The following is a 20,724-nucleotide window of genomic DNA, read 5'->3' on the forward strand; positions in this document are numbered from 1 at the left end:
ATAGGCATGAGTGAATTCTAAATATGATCTAACGCTTTGTTACATTATATGAGATTTCAGTTCACAATATATTCAAATCGTGTTTTCCACTCTCCTGACTCGTGACCTATGGACATTTTCTCAAATGATGCAAACATTGCTGGAATGTCATCTCAAATTTTAAGGAGGAAGCAATTATCCAGACACTAGACTTTCGTTGGCTTGGGCATGAGACACAAAAGCCATGTTTGTTTAACATGTTTCCAAGGGTTTGTATTGGGGTCAGAACTCTATCTACCCTGCGAGATGGTATGAACAGGTGAGGAGAAGGAGGGAAGAGAAGTCTTTTTGCCTTCTGCAGTTTCTGAATCATGTCATTCCTCTATTTCACCTGCAGATGTTTTCCCTGAATCAGAGATTTCCCTTGGAAAACTCCCTGACACTTTGAGTGTGGTTAGCGGTGCCTAGTTGCCCCAGCTCCATTCCCATGCACCAGGAATGACGGCAAACCCGTGATATTTCAGGTCGACGGACAGTGCCCTGCCCCCTTTTGCTCTCGGCCTAGAGCTGATCATTTAGTGGTATTAACTGAACGCTCACTGTCCAGGTTTGGTGTCTCTATCTACCCGGCACCTTGCTGTGACATTACTGGGGCAGTTACTGTTTGTCCTGTTTCTACAGCAATGTTGAAGGGAGCAGAATCTAAAGAGGGTGGGTCTTAGTAGTGCTAACATATCGATCGTGACTCACAGTAGATCCTGGAGACCATACTTACAAAATCCTGGGTTCCATGCCTCCTTAGGGATAGAAGAAGGCCTCATACAGAAAGTCTAAAAGTGTGTCAGGCACTCTCTATACATAAGCTATTTGAGAAACTCAGGGATTTAAAACAGGTGCTTCACTAGGCTCACCTCGTTGGCATGTGATACTTTCCACAGTACTCACTACTAGCTTCATTTTCGGGAACTTTCTGATTCTACCCAGCTCTCCCTGAACCCTGCCTCGGGCTAGATTTTGTAGTCCAAAAACGCAACTGAAACCAAAATGGAAGTTTGAGGACGGGAAATAAGGACAGAACGTGGTTAGAAGAAGGCTGACAAAAGTTTGATCCCAAGGATTGAGGTAAGCAGTAAAAAAGCTGATAAAAGACCTAAATGGACTCAGAAAAGACAGGTCAGGACTGGATAGAGAAGGCAGGACAGAGAACTCGAATGGTTTGGGCAACCAAAATGAAGGAATCTGTGAAGTCTGAAAATCATCACCTGCAAATAAGGTGAGGCTGATGAAGCTGCTTTTTGAAATCCACGCAAAAGATTCTCAATGAAAAAGGTAGAGGATCCCAGAAAGACTAGTTGGAGTATAAATCTAATCTCAGGAAAACAAGTTAAAATTCCATCAGAGTTTGTCATTCCGGCCTGTAGCCTGCAATTTAAAATCCCTATGGAGCTTCCCAGTTTTCGTCAATGACTTCTTTTGTACACTCCATCGTTTTCTTTTGGCATAACTCTTTGACCATAAATTCCCAAAGTTCTTCACTTTTGGAGAGAAGCCTCCCTTTCACTTTGGCTGTTATGTAAGCATCCCACCTCCATCCAGACTATTGGTGGTGTCTGCATATTCATTCCACAGCAAGGTGGAAGGGATCCTGCTTCTCTTCCTAGCTTTGCTGAGTACTGGTTGGACCAGGCTATTTAGGAACGAGAGTGAAAGTGGGAGAAAATTCAATTTACTGGAACCAGGGACATGAATTTAAGTGAGATCAGTCCGGCCCCACTTCTTATACTCTGGGTGAAAAAGGAAGGGTGAGGGGAAGGAGGAAGATTTATTTTGTCCAGGTACAGGTCTTCTCGACAGAGACAGTCGCGAGAGTGAATCAGAGCACGGGGCTGTGGTGGTTTCTGCTTGAGCAGAAGGTAAGGGAGGGAGGAGAAAGAGGAGACCATTATGCCCCATCCCTATCAGGGGAAATCTGAGCCTGTGAAAAGGTCTCCTCACACAGTATCAGCCCAGAGCCTATAAAAGCTCTCTGAACCGCTCCTCGCTGGGGCTGGCCAGGACTCAGACTGTTTGCCTGGGCGAGTCAGTTTCTGAGTCTGTGCCAGCTCCCTTAAGAGGACGTTATAGCTGGCAGGGGGCATCGGTTTTGAATGGGACTGCAGCAGCCAGGTGATCTGGGACTCAGCATCGTCGTCAGCTCAGGGTAGGCTCAGGGCTACAGCTCTGGGACCGGGACACGCAGTCCTGATGCTGCTGCGGCAGATCTTGCTTCTTTGCTCACGGCTCCTGATGCCAGCGGTCTCTGTGTCGGGGAGCCAATGCTCCTTGCGCAGGGAATATTCGTGGGGGTACTACACAGATGGGGACCTGGTGATTGGAGCGCTCTTAGCTCTGAATGTGTTTGAGGGATATCTGCCAGAATTTAACAAATATCCTTTTTGGTTTGATAAAAAAATTTGCGTGTGTCATTTGCGCTGGTAATATGTCTGTGTGAAATTTTAAATGGATACGGATGAACAGGGATGTATTTCCATTCTCTGAGAGACGGAGGGATTGGGGCATGCTTTGCCACTGTCACGATTGCTGTTTTTCCTGTCACATTTGCCGAGCGATCTCCCCACTCCCTTGTCTCGCTACCTGCTGTTCTTCTCGTTGCCTTCCACGGGTCTGATTGATTTTTAGTGCCAGAGAGGAGGTAGCAGTTCCTTATGGCGCTTTCTGAATTCCCCCGCACCCCTTGCATTGTTAAACAGAGATTGATTGATCTCCCAGTAACAACAGGCTGCTTCTGCTCAATGGGAACAAACTGTAGCACACAACCCCTCAGCCTCTTACTTCCCAGGTCCTAATAACTCTCATCCCTGATATTCCCAGTCCCCAGGTCTCAGCCCTACCACCAAGCCCTCGAACTCTACTCCAACAACACCTGGAACAGAGCTCTCCCCATTTCCTTTTAGCCGCGTTTCCAAACATAACCAGCACGTCCTGGTCCTGCTTTTTGCCCTGTCTCTGATCCTGCTCTCGGGCCCAGGCCGGACAGTTCGCGATTACAGCTGCGAGGGGTGGCGTAAATTGGTGGCCGTCATCCGGGGAATCAGGTCGACCTTGTCCATGCCATGGCCAACGTCATCGGATTCCACAAGGTAGGGCATCTCAACCTAGTCGTAATCGCTATCACTGTATTATACTCAATGCTCCCTAAACCCTTCCCCACAAGCCGAGGTCTGGAAATAGGTAATTATTTTTAGAAAAATTCTGCAACTTACTAAATTGAGTTGTCAGGGTGCATTTTATGACCTAACTGTCGAGAGCAACTCGGAAATCTGCAGGGATATACGTTCGTTTCTCATATCAGTTAGATGTTTCCTGCCTTTCCACTGCTTCTTTCCACATGTCACTGGATGAATATTCCGGTTTCGAATATTTGGTTTGTTCTTGGGTAGAGAGACGTCCCGAGAAAGGGGAGGCTGGGAATTCCTTGACCGCTCTAATGTCCGGATAATATATTAAATATAATATAATATATTTATAGAATTTATATAATATATTGAATACATTAATAATATATACATATAGATACATATATATATAAATATATATAATATACATTTTAATTGCTTGAGGGGATACACGTGTACTGTTTTGATGAATTTGGGGGGAAATCTTGGGATGGCATCAACTTGCTTTACTTAATTTCCCATCAAAAATGACATTGGGTGATGGGTGATGCTCTTTTGGTAATACAGAACTTTCTTTAGAGAGATTAAAAATGCCAACTGGGCATAGCAATGCATATTGATTAGCTGCATAACAAAGCTGTTGGCCTGAAATCCAGTTCTTACCATGTCAATGTTCTACTTTATGCCTCCAAATCCAAATGCTTAAGCGATAACTGAACTTTGTTGTTTCTCATCCAGATCATTTACGGACGCTTCGATGCCTCCCTGAGGAATTCGGCACAGTTCCCTCCCTTTATCAGATGGCCCCCAGGGACACCACTCAGCAGTGCGGAATAGTTCTGTTGTTGCTGCATTTTGGCTGGACTTGGGTCAGTCTCATTGTTTCCAATAACATTGAAGGTAAAACCTTCACCAGACACCTGACATAGGAGATGAGCAGACACGTAGTCTGTGTGGCCTTAACAGAATGGATTCCTGAGACTGACTACTATGACACAAAGGATGTCCAAGTATTGTATCAAACGATTAATGATTTGTCAGCCAATGTGTCCATTGTCTATGGTGACATCGACTCCCTCATCATGTTTAAATGGGTTGTCTGTTGGTTTGATGTTATCGGTAAGGTTTGGGTCAACACGGCTCACTTTGATGACACTGTGAGTAACGATTATCACCTAAGGGGCAATTCTTTCAGGGGCTCTTTGTCATTCTCCATCCACTACGATGATATGCCTCATTTTAAGGATTTCCTCCTAGCAGTTAACCCGTCTAAGTACCCCAGTGACGTTTTTCTCAAGGATATCTGGCAAGCTCGAATAGCCTGTGACTTTCAAGCATCACAGCATACAGACCCTACAAGTAACAAAGCCTGTATAGGAAATGAGAGCTTTGTCATCCTAGGCTTACAGAACAGTGACATGGAGCTGACTGGGATAAAGCTCATTTTGTACAGTGCTATGTATAGCGTGGCCCGTGGGCTTCATGAAGTGCTTTCATCCAGGTCAGAAAGGGAAATGTCCGGGACAGAGGACACAGTGGTGCCCCATCCATGGCAGGTAAGAGTCCCCGACATTCCCCTGCGGCAGAGCTCTCTCCGTGCAGTTTGCAACTTCTCTCTGTCATGCAAGTTTCTTTGTCCTTTCATTTCTCACTACACTCTCTCCATGGCAGCTCCACCCGTTCCTGAACTAGCAGCATCAGTTCAACGCCAGCACTGGTGGTCGGTCAGCAATACATTGATGGAAAAACTCAGTCAGCCCTAAGATATGATATACTAAATTTACAGGAACCCCAATGGGAGAAGTTGAAATGAGTGAAGCTCGGAGAGTTTAAGCCTCAGGCATCTGAAGGAAATGACCTGATCATTAACAAAGAGGCCATTGTGTGGAGTTTAGTATTCCACCAGGTGAGGAAAGAGACAGTTTCTGTTGTGAAGGCATTATCAAGTCAACTAAACCTTTGATCATCCCCCACATCCCCAAGTGTCCACAAAGGGGGAGGGCCTCTGCTTCTGAGTAAGCCCCTCCTCGCCTGCTCCCACACCTATTTCGTCTGACTGGTATGTGGTCACCTTATTGACAATCTCCCAAACTCTCTCCCCATCACTTCTCAATTCCCTGGGGGTGGTGCCTATGGAATTTTTAACAACAGAAAGGCCAATCTCCCATCATGGGGGGGAAAGTAAGGATCTAGAAAGGGCATATTAGACATTGATGATCATTCATCTTTAGTCTTGGGGTTCTTGTCCACGAGGATAACCAGAATATGGTCCTTCCACGAGTCCTGGCGCTGCTCCCTTGGACAGAGACCTTAGTTGAATCTGATTCAGTAATAATATTTCCCCTGGTCTCATAGTTCGTGGGGACTAACAACATCGTTTGGTCAAGGTCTTACCTTCTTACTGTCTTTGGGAAAATATTTTCCAGGTCTCCCCTATGGACTCCACTAGCAATATCTGTGCTCCTACCATTTCTAACCAGAAAATCCTTGACAAATGAAACCAAACCCTAAAACGCAAAAAACCAACCCAAAAAAGCAACCCCAAACATACCAACAAAAGAGAAACCTATTGACCTTTTGCTGTTCAGGTACTCTGAGTAAACTTTCATGTCCCCACAGATGGCCTGCATTTCTCGATTCACATTTCTCTATAGATATCCTGAGGTGGGATTCTTTTGAGGCATTTCTATGGGGCAAAGACTAAGGCATTTCAATTGAACATTTAATTGATAGCAGAGTGTAGAGGAAGTTTCATGGACCTGGGAGTCAGAGGATCTGAGTTCTATCTCCGTCTCTACCACTTGCCTTTTGTGTGACCCTGGGAAAGTGACTTCACTTCTCCCTGCCTCAATTTTCTCATCTGTAATATGGTGATTAAATTCTACTCCCTCCTATTTAGACTATAAACTCCAAGTGGGACAGGAAATGAATCCACCTGGAGTATTTTGGATCTGCCCAAGAGCTTAGTATTTTGCTTGGGAAATAGTGAGTACTTAACAAATACAATAATTATAATATTGCTATAACTAGTGTTAGTATTTTTATTGTCATTACTGAAGGGGCTGTTCGGCTCAAGAGAAAAGGCCTGATCTGAGTAATGTTTCTGAGGAAAAATGAACAGGTTCTAGCAAAAGATTGGATGTGAGAGAGGAATTCCACTGATTACCTAGTGATGGTACCAAGATTCAGGATTTGAGGATGTCAGTGCTGTCAGCGGAACTGGGTAAGTTGGAAGGAAGGGACGTCTTAAAGGGGCCTCTTACATTATCCTTTCCTTACTGATTCTCAGACCCCTCCTCATTCCGTGTGCAGCAAAACCTGCCTCCATGGATTCAGGAAAACTGCTCTGGACAGGAAGGCCATCTGCTGCTACGATTGTACCCTGTGGCCCGAGGGCGAGATCTCCAACCAGACAGGTAAAGGTCTGAGGGAACCAGGCATCCAGTGGCCAGTGCAAAGGTGACTGACCATATCAATGATTCTGGAATGTCTATCGAATCACCATGGTGGCTGTTGAGCACACAGCATTCACTCCCACTGTCTTACCATCTACACTGAATTCTACATAGCAACTAGTGATAAATCTGCATTTTTATGGTTTGGTAATGCCCTTCCTATGTGCTACTCACTGTGCTATGTGATGAGAGAAACAAACTAATCAGATCGGACACAGTCCATGCAGCCCAGGGGGCACACGCTCTCAATCCCCATTTAGCATAATAAATAACGGAGGCAAAGAGAAGTTAATTGACTTGCTAAAAGTCTCACAGCAGAGAAGTGGCAGAGCTGGAACGTTAACTCGCATCCTTCTGATTCCAAGGCCCATGCTTTATTTACTAGGCCAAGCTGTTTCTCATAAAGGGACTAGCCCATAGTAAGCACTTAACAAATACCACAATTATTATTATTATTATTATCATTACTCATCCATATATCCATCTTTCCAATCTTATCTTCTTCCTTTCTCCACTTTATTTCATGTCTGTCTCCCCAGCTAGACTACAGTTCCTTCAAGGCAGAAAGCATATCTCTTAACTCTATAGTGGGGGCAAATAGATATGTATATCCCTTACAGATGCAACTCACTGTATGAAGTGCCCTGACGATGAATATCCTAGTAAGCAGAGAGATCGCCGCCTCACCAGAGTCATGACTTTCCTCTCCTATGATGAGCATTTGGGGATCGTGCTGGTTTGTTCGACTCTTTCCTTCTCCCTGATCACAGCCCTGATCTTGGGGATCTTTATCCGGCAACGAGACACGCCCATCGTCAGAGCCAACAACCGCGGCCTCAGCTACATCTTCCTCATCTCCCAAATGTTCTCCTTCCTCTGCTCCCTCATCTTCATTGGGAGCCCCAGCACAGCGTCCTGCCTCCTCCCACAAACTGCCTTCAGCATCATATTCTCCATGGCCGTGGCTTCGGTGCTGGCCGAAAACTATCACAATGGTCCTGGCCTTCCGGGCCACCAAGCCAGGGAGCAGTTTCTGGGGATGGATAGGTCCCCGAATAAGTAGCTTTGTCGTCCTCGTCTGCTCCCTGATCCAAGTGACCATCTGCGGGGTCTGGCTGGGGACCTCTCCCCCTTTCCCTGACTCCAACACGCAGGCTGGGTTTGGCCACGTCGTTCTTGAGTACAACGAGGGCTTCATCACTGCCTTCTTCTGCGTCCTGGGCTACATGGGCTTCCTGGCCCTAGTCACTTTCACAGTGGCCTTTCTGGCCCGGAATCCTCCGGACACATTCAACGCGGCCAAATTCATCATGTTCAGTATGCTGGTGTTCTGCCGCATTTGTATCTCCTTCCCGCCCACCTACCTGAGCACCAAGGGCAAGGACATGGTGGCCATGGAGATCTTCTCCATCTTGGCCTCCAGCGCTGGGCTCCTGGGCTGTATCTTTGGGTTCAAGGTCTATGTGATCCTGCTGAGGCCGGATAGGAACACCTGGTACCAGTTACTGAGGAAACCCAATATCGGCATTCAATCCCCTTGATATTTGTCCCATAGACTAATGCAACGTAAACTAATGTTCCCCCACTTCCCCTCTCGAAATTTAGGTTTTGGAGGGCCTCTATATTGTTCCAACTCTGCTCAGATACAAGGCATTCTTAATACATATTTCAATGTACTTTGGAACAGAAATCTATAAATATCTTTGCCATCATTAAAAAAATACTCCTGGCTACTATCTGCTTTATTTATTCTTTAATTTAATTTATTACTATAAAAAGGTTGCAATCGTTATTCATGTTGGTACAGGAAGCTAAGTTTCTGCTTCCAATACGGCCCTCACAACACTGTCACTGAGAGCTGCTTTTTGATTCTTCGGTTAAAGTGCTACCATAGATTTGGAGAAGGTGAGTTGATGTTCACTCTAGATCCATACATCTTTCAAATCCCCCTGAGGGTCCATGACATCCTATGATTTCTTTCCGATATGGAGAAATTGACGGTCTTTACAACCAGCACAGGGATATTGCAGCCATACACAAGTGATTCCATCAGAACTCATCCTTCCTTCACACAACAGCCCAACTCAGCCCTTGCCATGGAACCATTTCCTTTTCTGGGTTTGCCACTGTCTGCTGCTCAATGCTTCTGATTTATTTCTCATTTTGAAAGTCTGTCCTCCTGAACCTAAACAGTGAGACCTTTGGGACCTCTGGTGTGTGTCTTAATCTGTTCATTCGTATTTATGCTTTTTTTAATCCCAACTCGTTACGAAAAATCGTTCTTACCCCATAAATAAATAAATACCATTACTACACTAGCTGATCTTCATTTCATTTCTTCACGTTCATGTTGTCTTCCTTCAAACTACGTGTACTGCAGTGTTTTGACTAATCTGTTCATATCCATTCTCTTCCCATTTCCCACCCCCCACACCTTATTGATATTCCAATTATTGGTAATAGTGAGATCGCAGTCATATGCATGGGAATGTGGCTGAGATAAGCATGAGTGAATTCTAAAAAATGATCTAACACTTTGTTACATTATATGAGGCTGTGGTTAGTGATGCATTCAAAACTCAGTTTCAACACTCCCGGTTTGTAACCTATTGGGATTTCAATTGAAATTTTCTCAAATGATGCAAACATTGCTGGAAATCTCATATCAAATTTCAAGGAGGAAGCAAATATCCAGGCACCAGGGTTTCTGTGCCTTGGGCTTGAGACATAATAATCACTCTTGTCTGAGATATTTCCAGAGGTTTGCATCAGAGGCCTGAGCTGTTTCTTCTAATAACAACAATAATAATAATAACGGCATTCATTAAGCGCTTACTATGTGCAAAGCACTGTTTTAAGCGCTGGGGAGATTCCATGGTGATCATCTTGTCCCACGAGGGGCTCACAGTCTTAATCCCCATTTTACAGATGAGGTAACTGAGGCAAAGATAAGTTAAGTGACTTGCCAAAAGTCACACAGCTGACATTTGGCAGAGCCGGGATTTGAACCAATGAACTCTGACTCCAAAGCCCGTGCTCTTTCCACTGAGCCACGCTGCTTCTCTGTGAGATGGTATGGGTGCAGGAAGTGAAAGGCGGAAACAGCAGGCATCTTGCCTGCCACAGTTTTTGAATGAGTTCATTCTTCGATTTCACTCGCAAATGCTGTTTTCCCTGCCACCTTTGCTGACCGTTCTCCCCGCTCCATTGTCTCTCTACCTGCTTCTCTTCTCGCTGTCTTCCACGAGTCTGGTTGATTTTTAGTGCCGAAGTGGAGGCAGCAGTTCATTATGGCTCTTTCAGAATTCCCCCAGGCCCCTTACACAGTTAGGCAGAGACTGCTTTGCTCTCCCTCCTCGCAAAGACAGGCTCAATGTACACAAACTGCAGCCCACACCCTCCTCAGCCTCTTACTTCTCAGGCCCTAATAACCCTCATCCCTGATGTTCCCAGTCTCCAGGTCTCAGTCCCTACCCTCCGACACTTCGAACCCCACTCCAACAACACCTGGAACAGGGCTGTGAGAATTCTCTCCCTTCTTCCTTATAGCCACATTTCCCAACATAACCATCACGTCCTGGCCCTGGTGTTTGCCATGGAGCAGATCAACAAAGACCCCAGCCTCCTGCCCAAGGTCTCCTTGGGATTCCACATCTCCGATAATCTATTCCGGGAGAGGCTGGCCATAGAGCAGTCTCTGGTCTTGCTCTCGGGAGCGGGCCGGACAATTCCCAATTACAGCTGCGAGGGGAGGCGTAAATTGGTGGCCGTCATCGGGGGAATCAGGTCTACCTTGTCCGTTGCCATGGCCAGCGTCATCGGATTCCACAAGTTCCCCCAGGTAGGGAATCTCTGCTTAGTCCTAATCACTGCCCTAATGCAGTAGATGTCCCCTCAATCTCTCCCCCCAACAACCAGGTCTGGAAACGGCTACTTCTTTGGGAGAATTTCTCCAGATTCCCACAGTTGTGTTGTCAGGACCATCCTCTGCCTGATCTGCAGAGAGGGATTCAGAAATCTCAGTTTGTTTCTCCTATAAGTTCGAGGTTTCCTGCCTTTCCTCTGCTCCTTTGGTTCAAGAATTTGCTGGGTGATGATTCTGGTGTGAAATGTTTGTGTGCTTGTTAGGCAGGGACAGCCAAAAGAGGGAGAAACTGGAAAGCCCTTTTCTGTGCTGGAGTCCTGGTCCCTGAATCTTTCTGCCGGGGGTTGGGAAACAGAGCAGTGGTACCCACTGAGACTTGTCCTGTTCTGTTGTGCAGAAGGAGATAGAAAGTGGGGTCTGGCCTTTTTGCTACACATCCTTGTGTGGGGAAAAGGGACTGGTCCCTCTATTTTGGTGGCCACGGAAGGAATTTCTACAGCAGAATATGAAGAACCTAGGGTTCCAAGGTGCAATTACCCCCCAGGGGTGACTGGGCCCCCAGTGACCTGGAGAAGAGAATGTTCCTGAGAGGGAGATGGACTGGCTTTGTGGCTTCCAGGCCCTGGCTCTGTCATCTCTCCCACTGGGGCCAGTGACTGGCACGAGATCAATCAATCAATCAATCGTATTTATTGAGAGCTTACTGTGTGCAGAGCACTGTACTAAGCGCTTGGGAAGTACAACTGGCAACATATAGAGACAGTCCCTACCCAACAGTGGGCTCACAGTCTAGAAGGGGGAGACAGAGAACAAAAACAAACATACTAACAAAATAAAATAAATACAATAGATAGGTACAAGTAAAATAAATACATAAATAGAGTAATAAATATGTACAAACACATATACATATATACAGGTGCTGTGGGTAAGGGAAAGAGGTAAGATGCGGGGGATGGAGAGGGGGACGAGGGGGAGAGGAAGGAAGGGGCTCAGTCTGGGAAGGCCTCCTGGAGGAGATGAGCTCTCAGTAGGGCCTTGAAGGGAGGAAGAGAGCTAGCTTGGCGGATGGGCAGAGGGAGGGCATTCCAGGCCCGGGGGAGGACGTGGGCCGGGGGTCGATGGCGGGACAGGAAGGCTGAGTAGGTGCGAATGAGTTTGTCGTTAATGTAACTTGGTGATAATAAGGGCCTTTTTCCCGGGGTGGGGGCGGGGAGTCAGTCAGGACCGGACCGGGAAGGGGGGTTGGGGGGCACTATAAGGAAGGTCGCTTAAGTGGGTGGGGGTGGAAGCAGGAGGCGTCTATGGCGGTGCTCGGAGGAGAGGAGCCTTCCGGGAGCACCTGGGGCCACGCGGTGTGATGGCGGGTGGGTCTCTCAGGAACAAAGTCCCGGGGGTCTATGGCGGGCCTCTCTGGCGCTCGGAGGAGAGGATCCTTCCGGGAGCAGCGGGGTCCATGCGGTGTGATGGCGGGCGGGCCTCTTGGGAACGGGGTCCCGGGCGTCTATGGGGGCCCTCTGAGGAGAGGATCATTCCTGGAGCAGCGGGGGCCACGCGGTGTGATGGCGGGCGGGCCTCTCGGGAACGGAGTCCCGGGCGTCTATGGCGGCGCGCTCTGAGGAGAGGATCCTTCCAGGAGCAGCAAGGCCGCGCGGTGTGATGGCGATCAGAAATTAATCAGGGTGGGAAGATCATGAATAAAGCCAAACCTGGGATCTGCAGCACATACTGTTGAGAAATGGGAAGCGGGGAAGGGCAGGGATTTTGGCAGGCTGATTTGTCCCGGGAAAACTGAGCTCTCTGCTTAAGGAATGTCAAAGCTGTCTGGTGTGAAATGATGCACTGGAAATATTGGTGAATAGGGAGAGCAATCAGAATGGGGTGACATTTTTCTTCCTTGACCTGACTCAGCCCAATGCCATTTTGCCGTATGCCCTGTAACTTCAGTGACAGTATTTCAGTGATCAAATACAGGGATCCCCTCTTGTACTGCTCTTCTTTGAGAGAGGTTTTCATGATGACCCCATGATATTTTCATACTATTAATTGGAAGTACTAGTAATAGGGCAATCACATGTAAATTAAGTGTGTGTGTGTATGTGGAGGGGGTTAATATGTGACACATATGTTAACGTATAGCTGATCAAAATCATGAATTTGAGTGATCACATATGTTAATGAACAATGTTAATTAGAAAATTCATTAATTATATTTCTTGCCATTTTCACTGCGTTTCAACGCTATATGTATTTTTCTTGATAGTTATGGGGTAACCTTGGGGAGGGCTAGACCTTTTTTACATTATTTCCTATGATACATTATACTTGGTTTATGCTCTTTTGTTTAAAAGAGAATTTTCTTTAAACAAATTAAAAATGCTAACTGGGTGTAGCAATGCATATCAATATGCTGCATAACAATGGGGTTTTCCTGCAATCCAGTTCCCAGCATGTCGATATTCTGCTTTGTGGTTCTAAATCCAAATGTTTGAACAATTACTGAGCTTCGTTGTCTTCCATCCAGATCACCTACGGCCCCTTTGATGCCTCTCTGAGGGATCCGGTGCAGTTCCCCTCTCTCTACCAGGTGGCCCCCAGGGACACCGCTCAGCAGCAGGGAATAGTCCGGTTGTTGGTGCATTTTGGCTGGACCTGGGTCAGCCTGATAGTCTCCAATAACATTCAAGGTGAAATATTCACCCGGGACGACACAGGAGATGAGCAGACACGGAGTCTGTGTGGCCTTAACAGAAAGGATCCCTGAAACTGACTACTATGGCACAAGACAAGTACAAATATTGAATAAAAAGACGACTGATTTGTCGACCAATGTGGCCGTTGTCTGTGGTGACATCGATTCCCTCATCACGTATAAATGGGTTGTCGGTTGGTTTGGTGTTACCGGGAAGGTTTGGGTCAACACGATTCATTTTGGTGACAGTGTATATAATAATTACAACAAATTTGAAAATTCCTTCATAGGTTCTTTGTCATTTTCTGTCCACACGGATGGTGTGCCTGGATACCAAGATTTCCTCCGTGCAGCTAACCCTTCAAAGTACCCCAATGATGTTTTTCTCAAGGATTTCTGGAAAGCCTGATTAGGCTGTGTCTTTAAAGCTTCCCAACATACTGAACACGCACGGTTCGCTCTCTGCTCTGGAAATGAGAGCTATGACATCCTAAACCTGCCTAGCTTTGACATGGAGCTGACAGGGCTGAAACACAATGAGTACAGTGCTGTGTATAAGGTGGCACACACGCTTCATGAAATGATTTCGTCCAGGTCAGAAATGCAAACGTCCGGGCCAGAGGACACAATGGTGCCCCCTCCGTGGCAGGTAAGATTCCTCCACAGTCCTCTATGGCAGAGCTCCCTCTGGGCAGTTTGCAACTACTCTCTCCATGTGCTCTTTCACCTCTCACTATTCTCTCTCTCTCTGGCAGCTCCACTCCTTCCTGAGACAGAGACCATTCAACGCCAGCATTGGGGACCACCAAGATACTTATGGAAGGACTGAATCAGTCCCGAGTTATGATATACTTAATTTACAGCCGTACAATTTTCCTGAGTGCCTGCGAGTGAAGGTCGGAGAGTTTAAACCTCAAGCATCTATGGGGAATGATTTGATCATTAATGAGGAGGCCATTGTATGGAACCCAGGATTCTACCAGGTGAGGAAAGCAAGAGTTTTGAGTGTGAAGGCATTATCAGTCCGGCTAAATCCTTCAGCTGTCCACTAAGCTGCCCCTGGCTAAAAACCTCTCCTTCCCCTCGCACACACTATTTCTTCTGATTGGCACCTGGTCTCTCCAAAACCCTTCTCCTATAGCCACTCAGCCCACGGGGGATTTAGCTTATGGAATTTCTCATACCAAAGCTGTAGCAGAAGAAAATATCAGTCAATTAAAGCATGCTTTGAATAAATTCATAGACCAATGGCCCATGATGAAGGGGAACTTAAAGATGTAGAAGGAGAATATTAGAAGTTAATGATCATTCCTCTTTAACCATGAAGATCTTTGTCCAGGAGGACAATGTGAGTCCTGGTGCTGCAGTCCAGTTGTGTATGATTCAGTAATGACATTTCTCCCTGGCCACACGGTTCAAGTGTGGAAAAATGATATGGTAGACCAAGGGCCTGAGAGCCAGAGGACCTGGGTTCTAATCCTGTCTCAACTACTTGTCTGCTGTGTGACCTTGGGCAAGTCACTTAACTTCTCTGAGTCTCAGTTACCTCATCTGAAAAATGGGGATCAAGACTATGAACCCCATGCGGGACGTGGACTGTGTCCCAAACTGATTGGGCTGAATCTGCCCCAGTGCTTAGTACAGAGTCTGGCATGTAATAAGTGTTAAACGAATACCTGTTTTTTGAAATGCGGTGGAAATTGTGTAATCATTAGAGGTTTTGAAGAGAGGGGATATGTCGTGTGAATGGCATTTCCCTTCAGTCCTGATAGGATGAGTCTTACAACCAAGGAAGGGACTGTTTTGTTGGAGAGAAAGGGCCCCAGTGTGAGATTTATTTTAGGAAAAATCAACTGGTTCTGCCAGTCAATTGGATATGAGAGCAGAATGGCAGTGAGAAGCTGAGGCTGAATCCAAGATTCTGGGTTTGGGGATGTCAGCATCGTTAGCGGACATAGGCCAGCTGGGAGGAGGGGAGCATTTAAGAGGGACTTCGATGTTGCCCTTTCCTATCTCAATGCTCAGATGCCTCAGTCCACATGCAGTGAGAGCTGCCTCCCTGGATTCAAGAAAGCAGCACGGGAGAGGAAGGCCGTCTGCTGCTATGATTGTACCCCGTGCCTCAAGGATGAGATCTCCAACCAGACAGGTAAGAGTCTGCAGAGAACCAGGCATCCAGTGGCCTGGGCACTGCTGACTGCCTTTATCAATGTCTCTGGAATTTCTATTCAATCACCACGGTGTCTGTTTTGGGCACACCAAGTTGACTCACACCATCTGGCTCTCTAAACTGAATTCTGGAGAGCAGCGATGAAGACTCCACATTTTTAAATTAGCATTTGTTAAGTGCTTTCTATATGTCAAGCACTGTATAATTATGATTAATATTATTTGTACTACGCCTTGGGTTAGAAACAATCTGATCAGGTTAAATAAACACAGTCCATATCCCACATGGGGCTCACAGTCTTAATCCCCATATTACAATTGAGGAAACTGGTGCACAGATAAATCCAGTCACTTGCCCAAGTTTACATAAAAGGCAAGTGGCAGAGACAGAATTAAAACCCACGTCTTCTGTCTCTCAAGCACTTGCTCTATCCATTAGGCCATGCTGCTTCTTGTAGACTGCTGAAATTGAAAGCACCACCGATGTATCAGCCTGCCCCTAACATCAAGGCCATGATGGGCATGTCATCTACCTAAGCTCTCCCCATCCCTTTCACATCACTGTTGACAACTCCACAGCCTCTCTGCCAAATGATAAATTAATCAATCAATCAATGGTATTGGTTGAGCGTTTACTGTGTACACAGAACTGTACTAAGCACTTGGGGGAGTAATATACAATGGAATTTGTCGACACAGTCCCGGGCCTTCCCCACAGGGAGTTTACAGTCTAAAAGGGGAGGTGGACATGAAAATAAATTACAGATGGGGGAAATTTTAGAATCCAAGGATATGACGATAAGTGCTGTGGGGCTGGGAATGGGGTGATAACACAGCCATGGAGTAATCTTTTATTCTGTCCCCAAATCCAAGCCCTCTGAAACTTCTGCCAATTCTTTCTCAGTAATAGCCCAAAGAAACTTCCCTTCACCTCCACCTTATAGCCAGAATCCTGGAATCATAATCTAATTGCTCACTTGCCAATCATTGTCATCCTCTAGACTGTAAATGTGTCATGGTCAGAGAACGTGTCTTCCAATTCTGTTGCACTGGACTTTCCCAAGCACTTAGTACAGTGCTCTGCACCTAGTAAGTACTCAATAAATTCAGTTGATTAATCAATTATTGGCATTTACTGAATGTTTAAAAGGTGCAGAGCAGTGTACTAAGGACCTGGGAGAGTCCAATACAAAAGTATTAACAGACATGTTTCCTACCCACACGAGCTGTAATACCCTCTCTTCTGGCCTCCTGGCTTCCAGTCTTCTCCCAATCTAGTCTATGTTACATCAGTGGCAGCAGTACACCTCACTTTTTCTGTCCTTCTACAGCCCAGCCCGCACCCTCCACTCCTCTGCCACTTACCACCTCACTGTGTCTCGTTCTTGCCTGTCCCTCCATCGACCCCCGACCTATGTCCTTCCCCTGGCCTGGAATGCCCTCCATCTGCACATCCACCAGACTAGCTCTCTTCCTCCCTTCAAAGCCCTACCGATAACTCACCTTCTCCAGGAGGCCTTCCCAGACTGAGCCCCCTCTTTCCTCACCCCCTCCTCATCCTCCCCGCCATACCTCCTTCCCCTCCCCACAGCACCTGTATATATGCTTGTACAGTTTTATTACTCTATTTATTTTACTTGTACATATTTACTATTCTATTTATTTTAATGACGTGCATCTAGCTTTACTTCTATTTATTCTTATGACTTGACACCTGTCCACACGTTTTGTTTTGTTGTCTGTCTCCCCCCTCTATCAATCAATCAATCGTATTTATTGAGATTTTACTGTGTGCAGAGCACTGTACTAAGCGCTTGGGAAGTACAGTTGGCAACATATAGAGACAGTCCCTACCCAACAGTGGGCTCGCAGTCTAAAATGGGGAGACAGAGAACAAAACCAAACATACTAACAAAATAAAATTAATAGAATAGATATGTACAAGTAAAATAAACAGAGTAATAAATATGTACAAACATATATACATAAATACAGGTGCTGTAGGGAAGGAGGTAAGATGTGGGATTAAGAGGGGGACGAGGGGAGAAGAAGGAAGGGGCTCAGTCTGGGAAAGCCTCCTGGAGGAGGTGAGCTCTCAGTAGGGCCTTGAAGGGAGGAAGAGAGCTAGCTTGGCGGATGGGCAGAGGGAGGGCATTCCAGGCCCGGGGGATGACGTGGGCTGGGGGTCGATGGCAGGACAGGCGAGAATGAGGCACGGTGAGGAGATTAGCGGCAGAGGAGCAGAGGGTGCGGGGAGGGCTGTAGAAGGAGAGAAGGGAGGTGAGGCAGGAGGGGGCGAGGTGATGGAGAGCCTTGAAGCCCAGGGTGAGGAATTTCTGCCTGATGTGGAGATTGAGTGCTAGCCACTGGAGATTTTTGAGGAGGGGAGTAACATGCCCAGAGCGTTTCTGGACACAGACAATCCGGGCAGCAGCGTGAAGTAGACTGTGATCCCGTTGTTGGGTAGGGACCGTCTCTGTATGTTGCCAACTTGTACTTCCCAAGCGCTTAGTACAGTGCTGTGCACACAGAAAGCGCTCAATAAATACGATTGATTGAATAAATGAATAATAATAAAGACAATATCACTAATAGTGGCATTTGTTAACCTCCTGCCATTTGCCAAATAAAGTCCTAAACGCCAAAGTAATCTATTAGACACTTCCTGTGCCACATGGGGTTCCCAGTTTAATGGGGAGGGAGAACAGGTATTCACTCCCAATTTTACAGAGGAGGAAACTGGGGCACAGAGAAGGTCTCGCAATAGGAATGTGGTGGAGTTGTGATTAAGACAGAGTTTTCCTAAATTCTTGTTCTGTGGTTTTTCCACTAGCCTTTCCTGTTCAAACTGGCTTTTATATTTCTCTAGGGGATCAGCTCTGGTTCCTTCCCAGTTTACATTTCTGAGGTTATAGGGTTAATCAACTTAGTATATTGTTTCTGCCTGAGTTTGTATCTGAACCTGAATAACTGTCTGTTACTGAACAGCAAGCTCCTGACCATCAGATTTAAGGAATCCTATCAGTTGTCTCCCTCTTACTTAAATATGTTCTCACACTATACTCCATCTTCCACACGCCGTTTCTCTCAAACTAAACTACTTTTTCCCCCTCTTTCTTTCTTTATGGCATTTGTTCAGTACTTACAATGTGTCAAACACTGTTCTAAATTCTGGGAGCAAATACAATTTAATCAGGTTGGCCTCATTCCCATCTCTCTTGTAGGCTGTAGGCTCCTAGAAGGCAGGGAGAGCATCTGCTAGCTCTCTCTACTGTATTGTACAATACCAAGCACTTAGTTTGAACAGAAACTGTTCAATACGATTGATGGATTGATCTCACGGCGGACTTCTTCTTCGTGCCCTCGTTCCCCTCTGGAATTCTTTTCTCCTTCAAATCTGCCCAATCTCAACTCCCCTTACATGCAAAACCCTTCTCAATTCTCTCCCCACTTCCTATAGGAAGTCTTCCCAGATTATATTTCCTTTCTATGTTGTCCCATCTAGCATTTTGAAATGTAAACACACCCACCCTAATAAATTTGCATTCATACCCAAACTTAGTAATTATGCGCACTTACTGACCCTATTATTTAAGCACCCTACTCATCCACATAGCCATCTTTCCATTCATGTCTTCATCTTTTCTGTACTTTATTTCAAGTCTGTCTCCCCACCTAGAATACAGTTCCTATAAGGCAGGAATCATGTCTCTTAACTCTATTGTGGGGCAAATTGTTATGTAGGACTTTGCCTTTCAGACGCGGCTCACTGTTGGAAGTGCCCTGACGATGAGTATCCCAATGAGCAGAGAGATGACTGCCTCCCCAGAGTCACGATTTTCCTCTCTTTCGACGAGCCGCTGGGGATTGTTCTGGTTTCTACAGCTCTTTCTTTCTCCCTGATTACAGTCCTGACCTTGGGGATCTTTACCAAGTACCGGGACACGCCCATCGTCAGAGCCAACAACCGCGGCCTCAGCTACATCCTCCTCATCTCCCTCTTGCTCTGCTTCCTCTGCTCCCTCATCTTCATCGGCTGCCCCAGCAGAGCGACCTGCCTCCTTAGACAAACTGCCTTCGGCATCATATTCTCCATGGCTGTGGCTTCGGGGCTGGCCAAAACTATCACAGTGGTTCTGGCCTTCCGGGCCACCAAGCCGGGGAGCAGATTCCGGGGATGGTTGGGTCCCCCAGTGTCTAACTCTGTCGTCCTTATCTGTTCCCTGATCCAAGTGACCATCTGCGTGGTCTGGTTGGGAACCTCTCCCCCTTTCCCTGACTCCAACACGCAGGCTGAGTTTGGCCGCGTAGTTCTTGAGTGCAACGAGGGCTCCATCACTGCCTTCTACTTCGTCCTGGGCTACATGGGCTTCCTGGCTCTGGTCAGCTTCACGGTGGCCTTTCTGGCCCGAAATCTGCCAGACAACTTCAACGAGGCCAAATTCATCACGTTCAGCATGCTGGTGTTCTGCAGCGTCTGGATCTCGTTCCTGCCCACCTACCTGAGCACCAAGGGCAAAGCCATGGTGGCTGTGGAAAACTTCTCCATCTTGGCCTCCAGCGCTGGGCTCCTGGGATGTATCTTTGGACCCAAGGTCCATGTGATCTTGCTGAGGCCTGGAAGGATTACCCGAGACCAGTTACTGAGGAAACCCAATTCCATTAACAAATCTACATGACAATTGTTCCTGAGGCCAGGGCAAAGTAAGCTCCTTTGACTCCTCTTCCTCACAAAACTTCATAATCGTCTAATGACTCCATTTTGTTATAATTCTGAAGAGTGACTTGAATTTCTTGTACTGACCTTTTTTTTTTCTAATCAGTCTTAATGATGTGTCTTCGTTGAACTTCCTGTTTGGATGATTCATTGATTCACTCAATCGTATTTATTGAGCTCTTACTGTGTGCAGAGCACTGTACTAAGTGCTTGGAAAGTACAATCCGGCAACAAATAGAGGCAATCCCTACCCATAACACTTTGGAGAAATGCACTCTCACATAACAACACTTGGATCTGTGCTGCTTGTTCCAATAAAGCCACTGTGGTGTTCCTACCCAGAGCTGCTTTCCTGTGCTTCGGTTGTATGGGCAACTTGGATTTGAAGTCGGTGAGCTAATGGTCCCTCCAGCAGCTGGTCTAACTGTAGTAATGCAACTGTAGTGATTCAACTCTCTCTGAAGGACCCATCATGAGATGGCATAGTTTAGGCCTTGGGAGCATCCATTATTCTTATATTTTCTTATATTTTGGGAGGTGGACGATAGTACTAGTCTTTGCTCTCTAAAACAAAGCACTTTTATTGCATTATTTAGTTTTCAGGTTCCACGAGATTTGATGGATTTTTCCATATTTAGCCACCACTACTGACTTGGGCAATGAAGTGTCTC

General features: G+C 46.3%; 1 protein-coding gene and 1 pseudogene across 1 annotated transcript; both read left to right on the forward strand.

The window, feature by feature from the left end:
• The first annotated feature begins 662 nt into the window (after positions 1 to 662).
• LOC119940046 lies at positions 663 to 8,151 on the forward strand (annotated as a pseudogene).
• Positions 8,152 to 8,595: 444 nt separating this feature from the next.
• Positions 8,596 to 20,015, forward strand: LOC119940047 (vomeronasal type-2 receptor 26-like). Its single transcript, XM_038760102.1, has 7 exons — positions 8,596 to 8,650; positions 10,064 to 10,070; positions 10,160 to 10,451; positions 13,685 to 13,816; positions 13,923 to 14,150; positions 15,193 to 15,316; positions 19,096 to 20,015. The coding sequence occupies exons 1-7, from the start codon at positions 8,596 to 8,598 to the stop codon at positions 20,013 to 20,015; spliced, it is 1,758 nt and encodes a 585-aa protein (XP_038616030.1).
• The last annotated feature ends 709 nt before the right edge of the window (positions 20,016 to 20,724 follow it).

Source organism: Tachyglossus aculeatus, chromosome 18, assembly GCF_015852505.1.
Source record: "Tachyglossus aculeatus isolate mTacAcu1 chromosome 18, mTacAcu1.pri, whole genome shotgun sequence".
Taxonomy (NCBI): domain Eukaryota; kingdom Metazoa; phylum Chordata; class Mammalia; order Monotremata; family Tachyglossidae; genus Tachyglossus; species Tachyglossus aculeatus.

Excerpts from the sequence above, each read along its gene's own strand:
- LOC119940047 (XM_038760102.1), top strand. The coding sequence starts at position 8,596 with ATGGAGAAATTGACGGTCTTTACAACCAGCACAGGGATATTGCAGCCA. Across the intron at positions 13,817-13,922 it reads TGGTGCCCCCTCCGTGGCAG|CTCCACTCCTTCCTGAGACA; the intron begins GTAAGATTCCTC and ends TCTCTCTGGCAG. Across the intron at positions 15,317-19,095 it reads TGAGATCTCCAACCAGACAG|ACGCGGCTCACTGTTGGAAG; the intron begins GTAAGAGTCTGC and ends TTTGCCTTTCAG.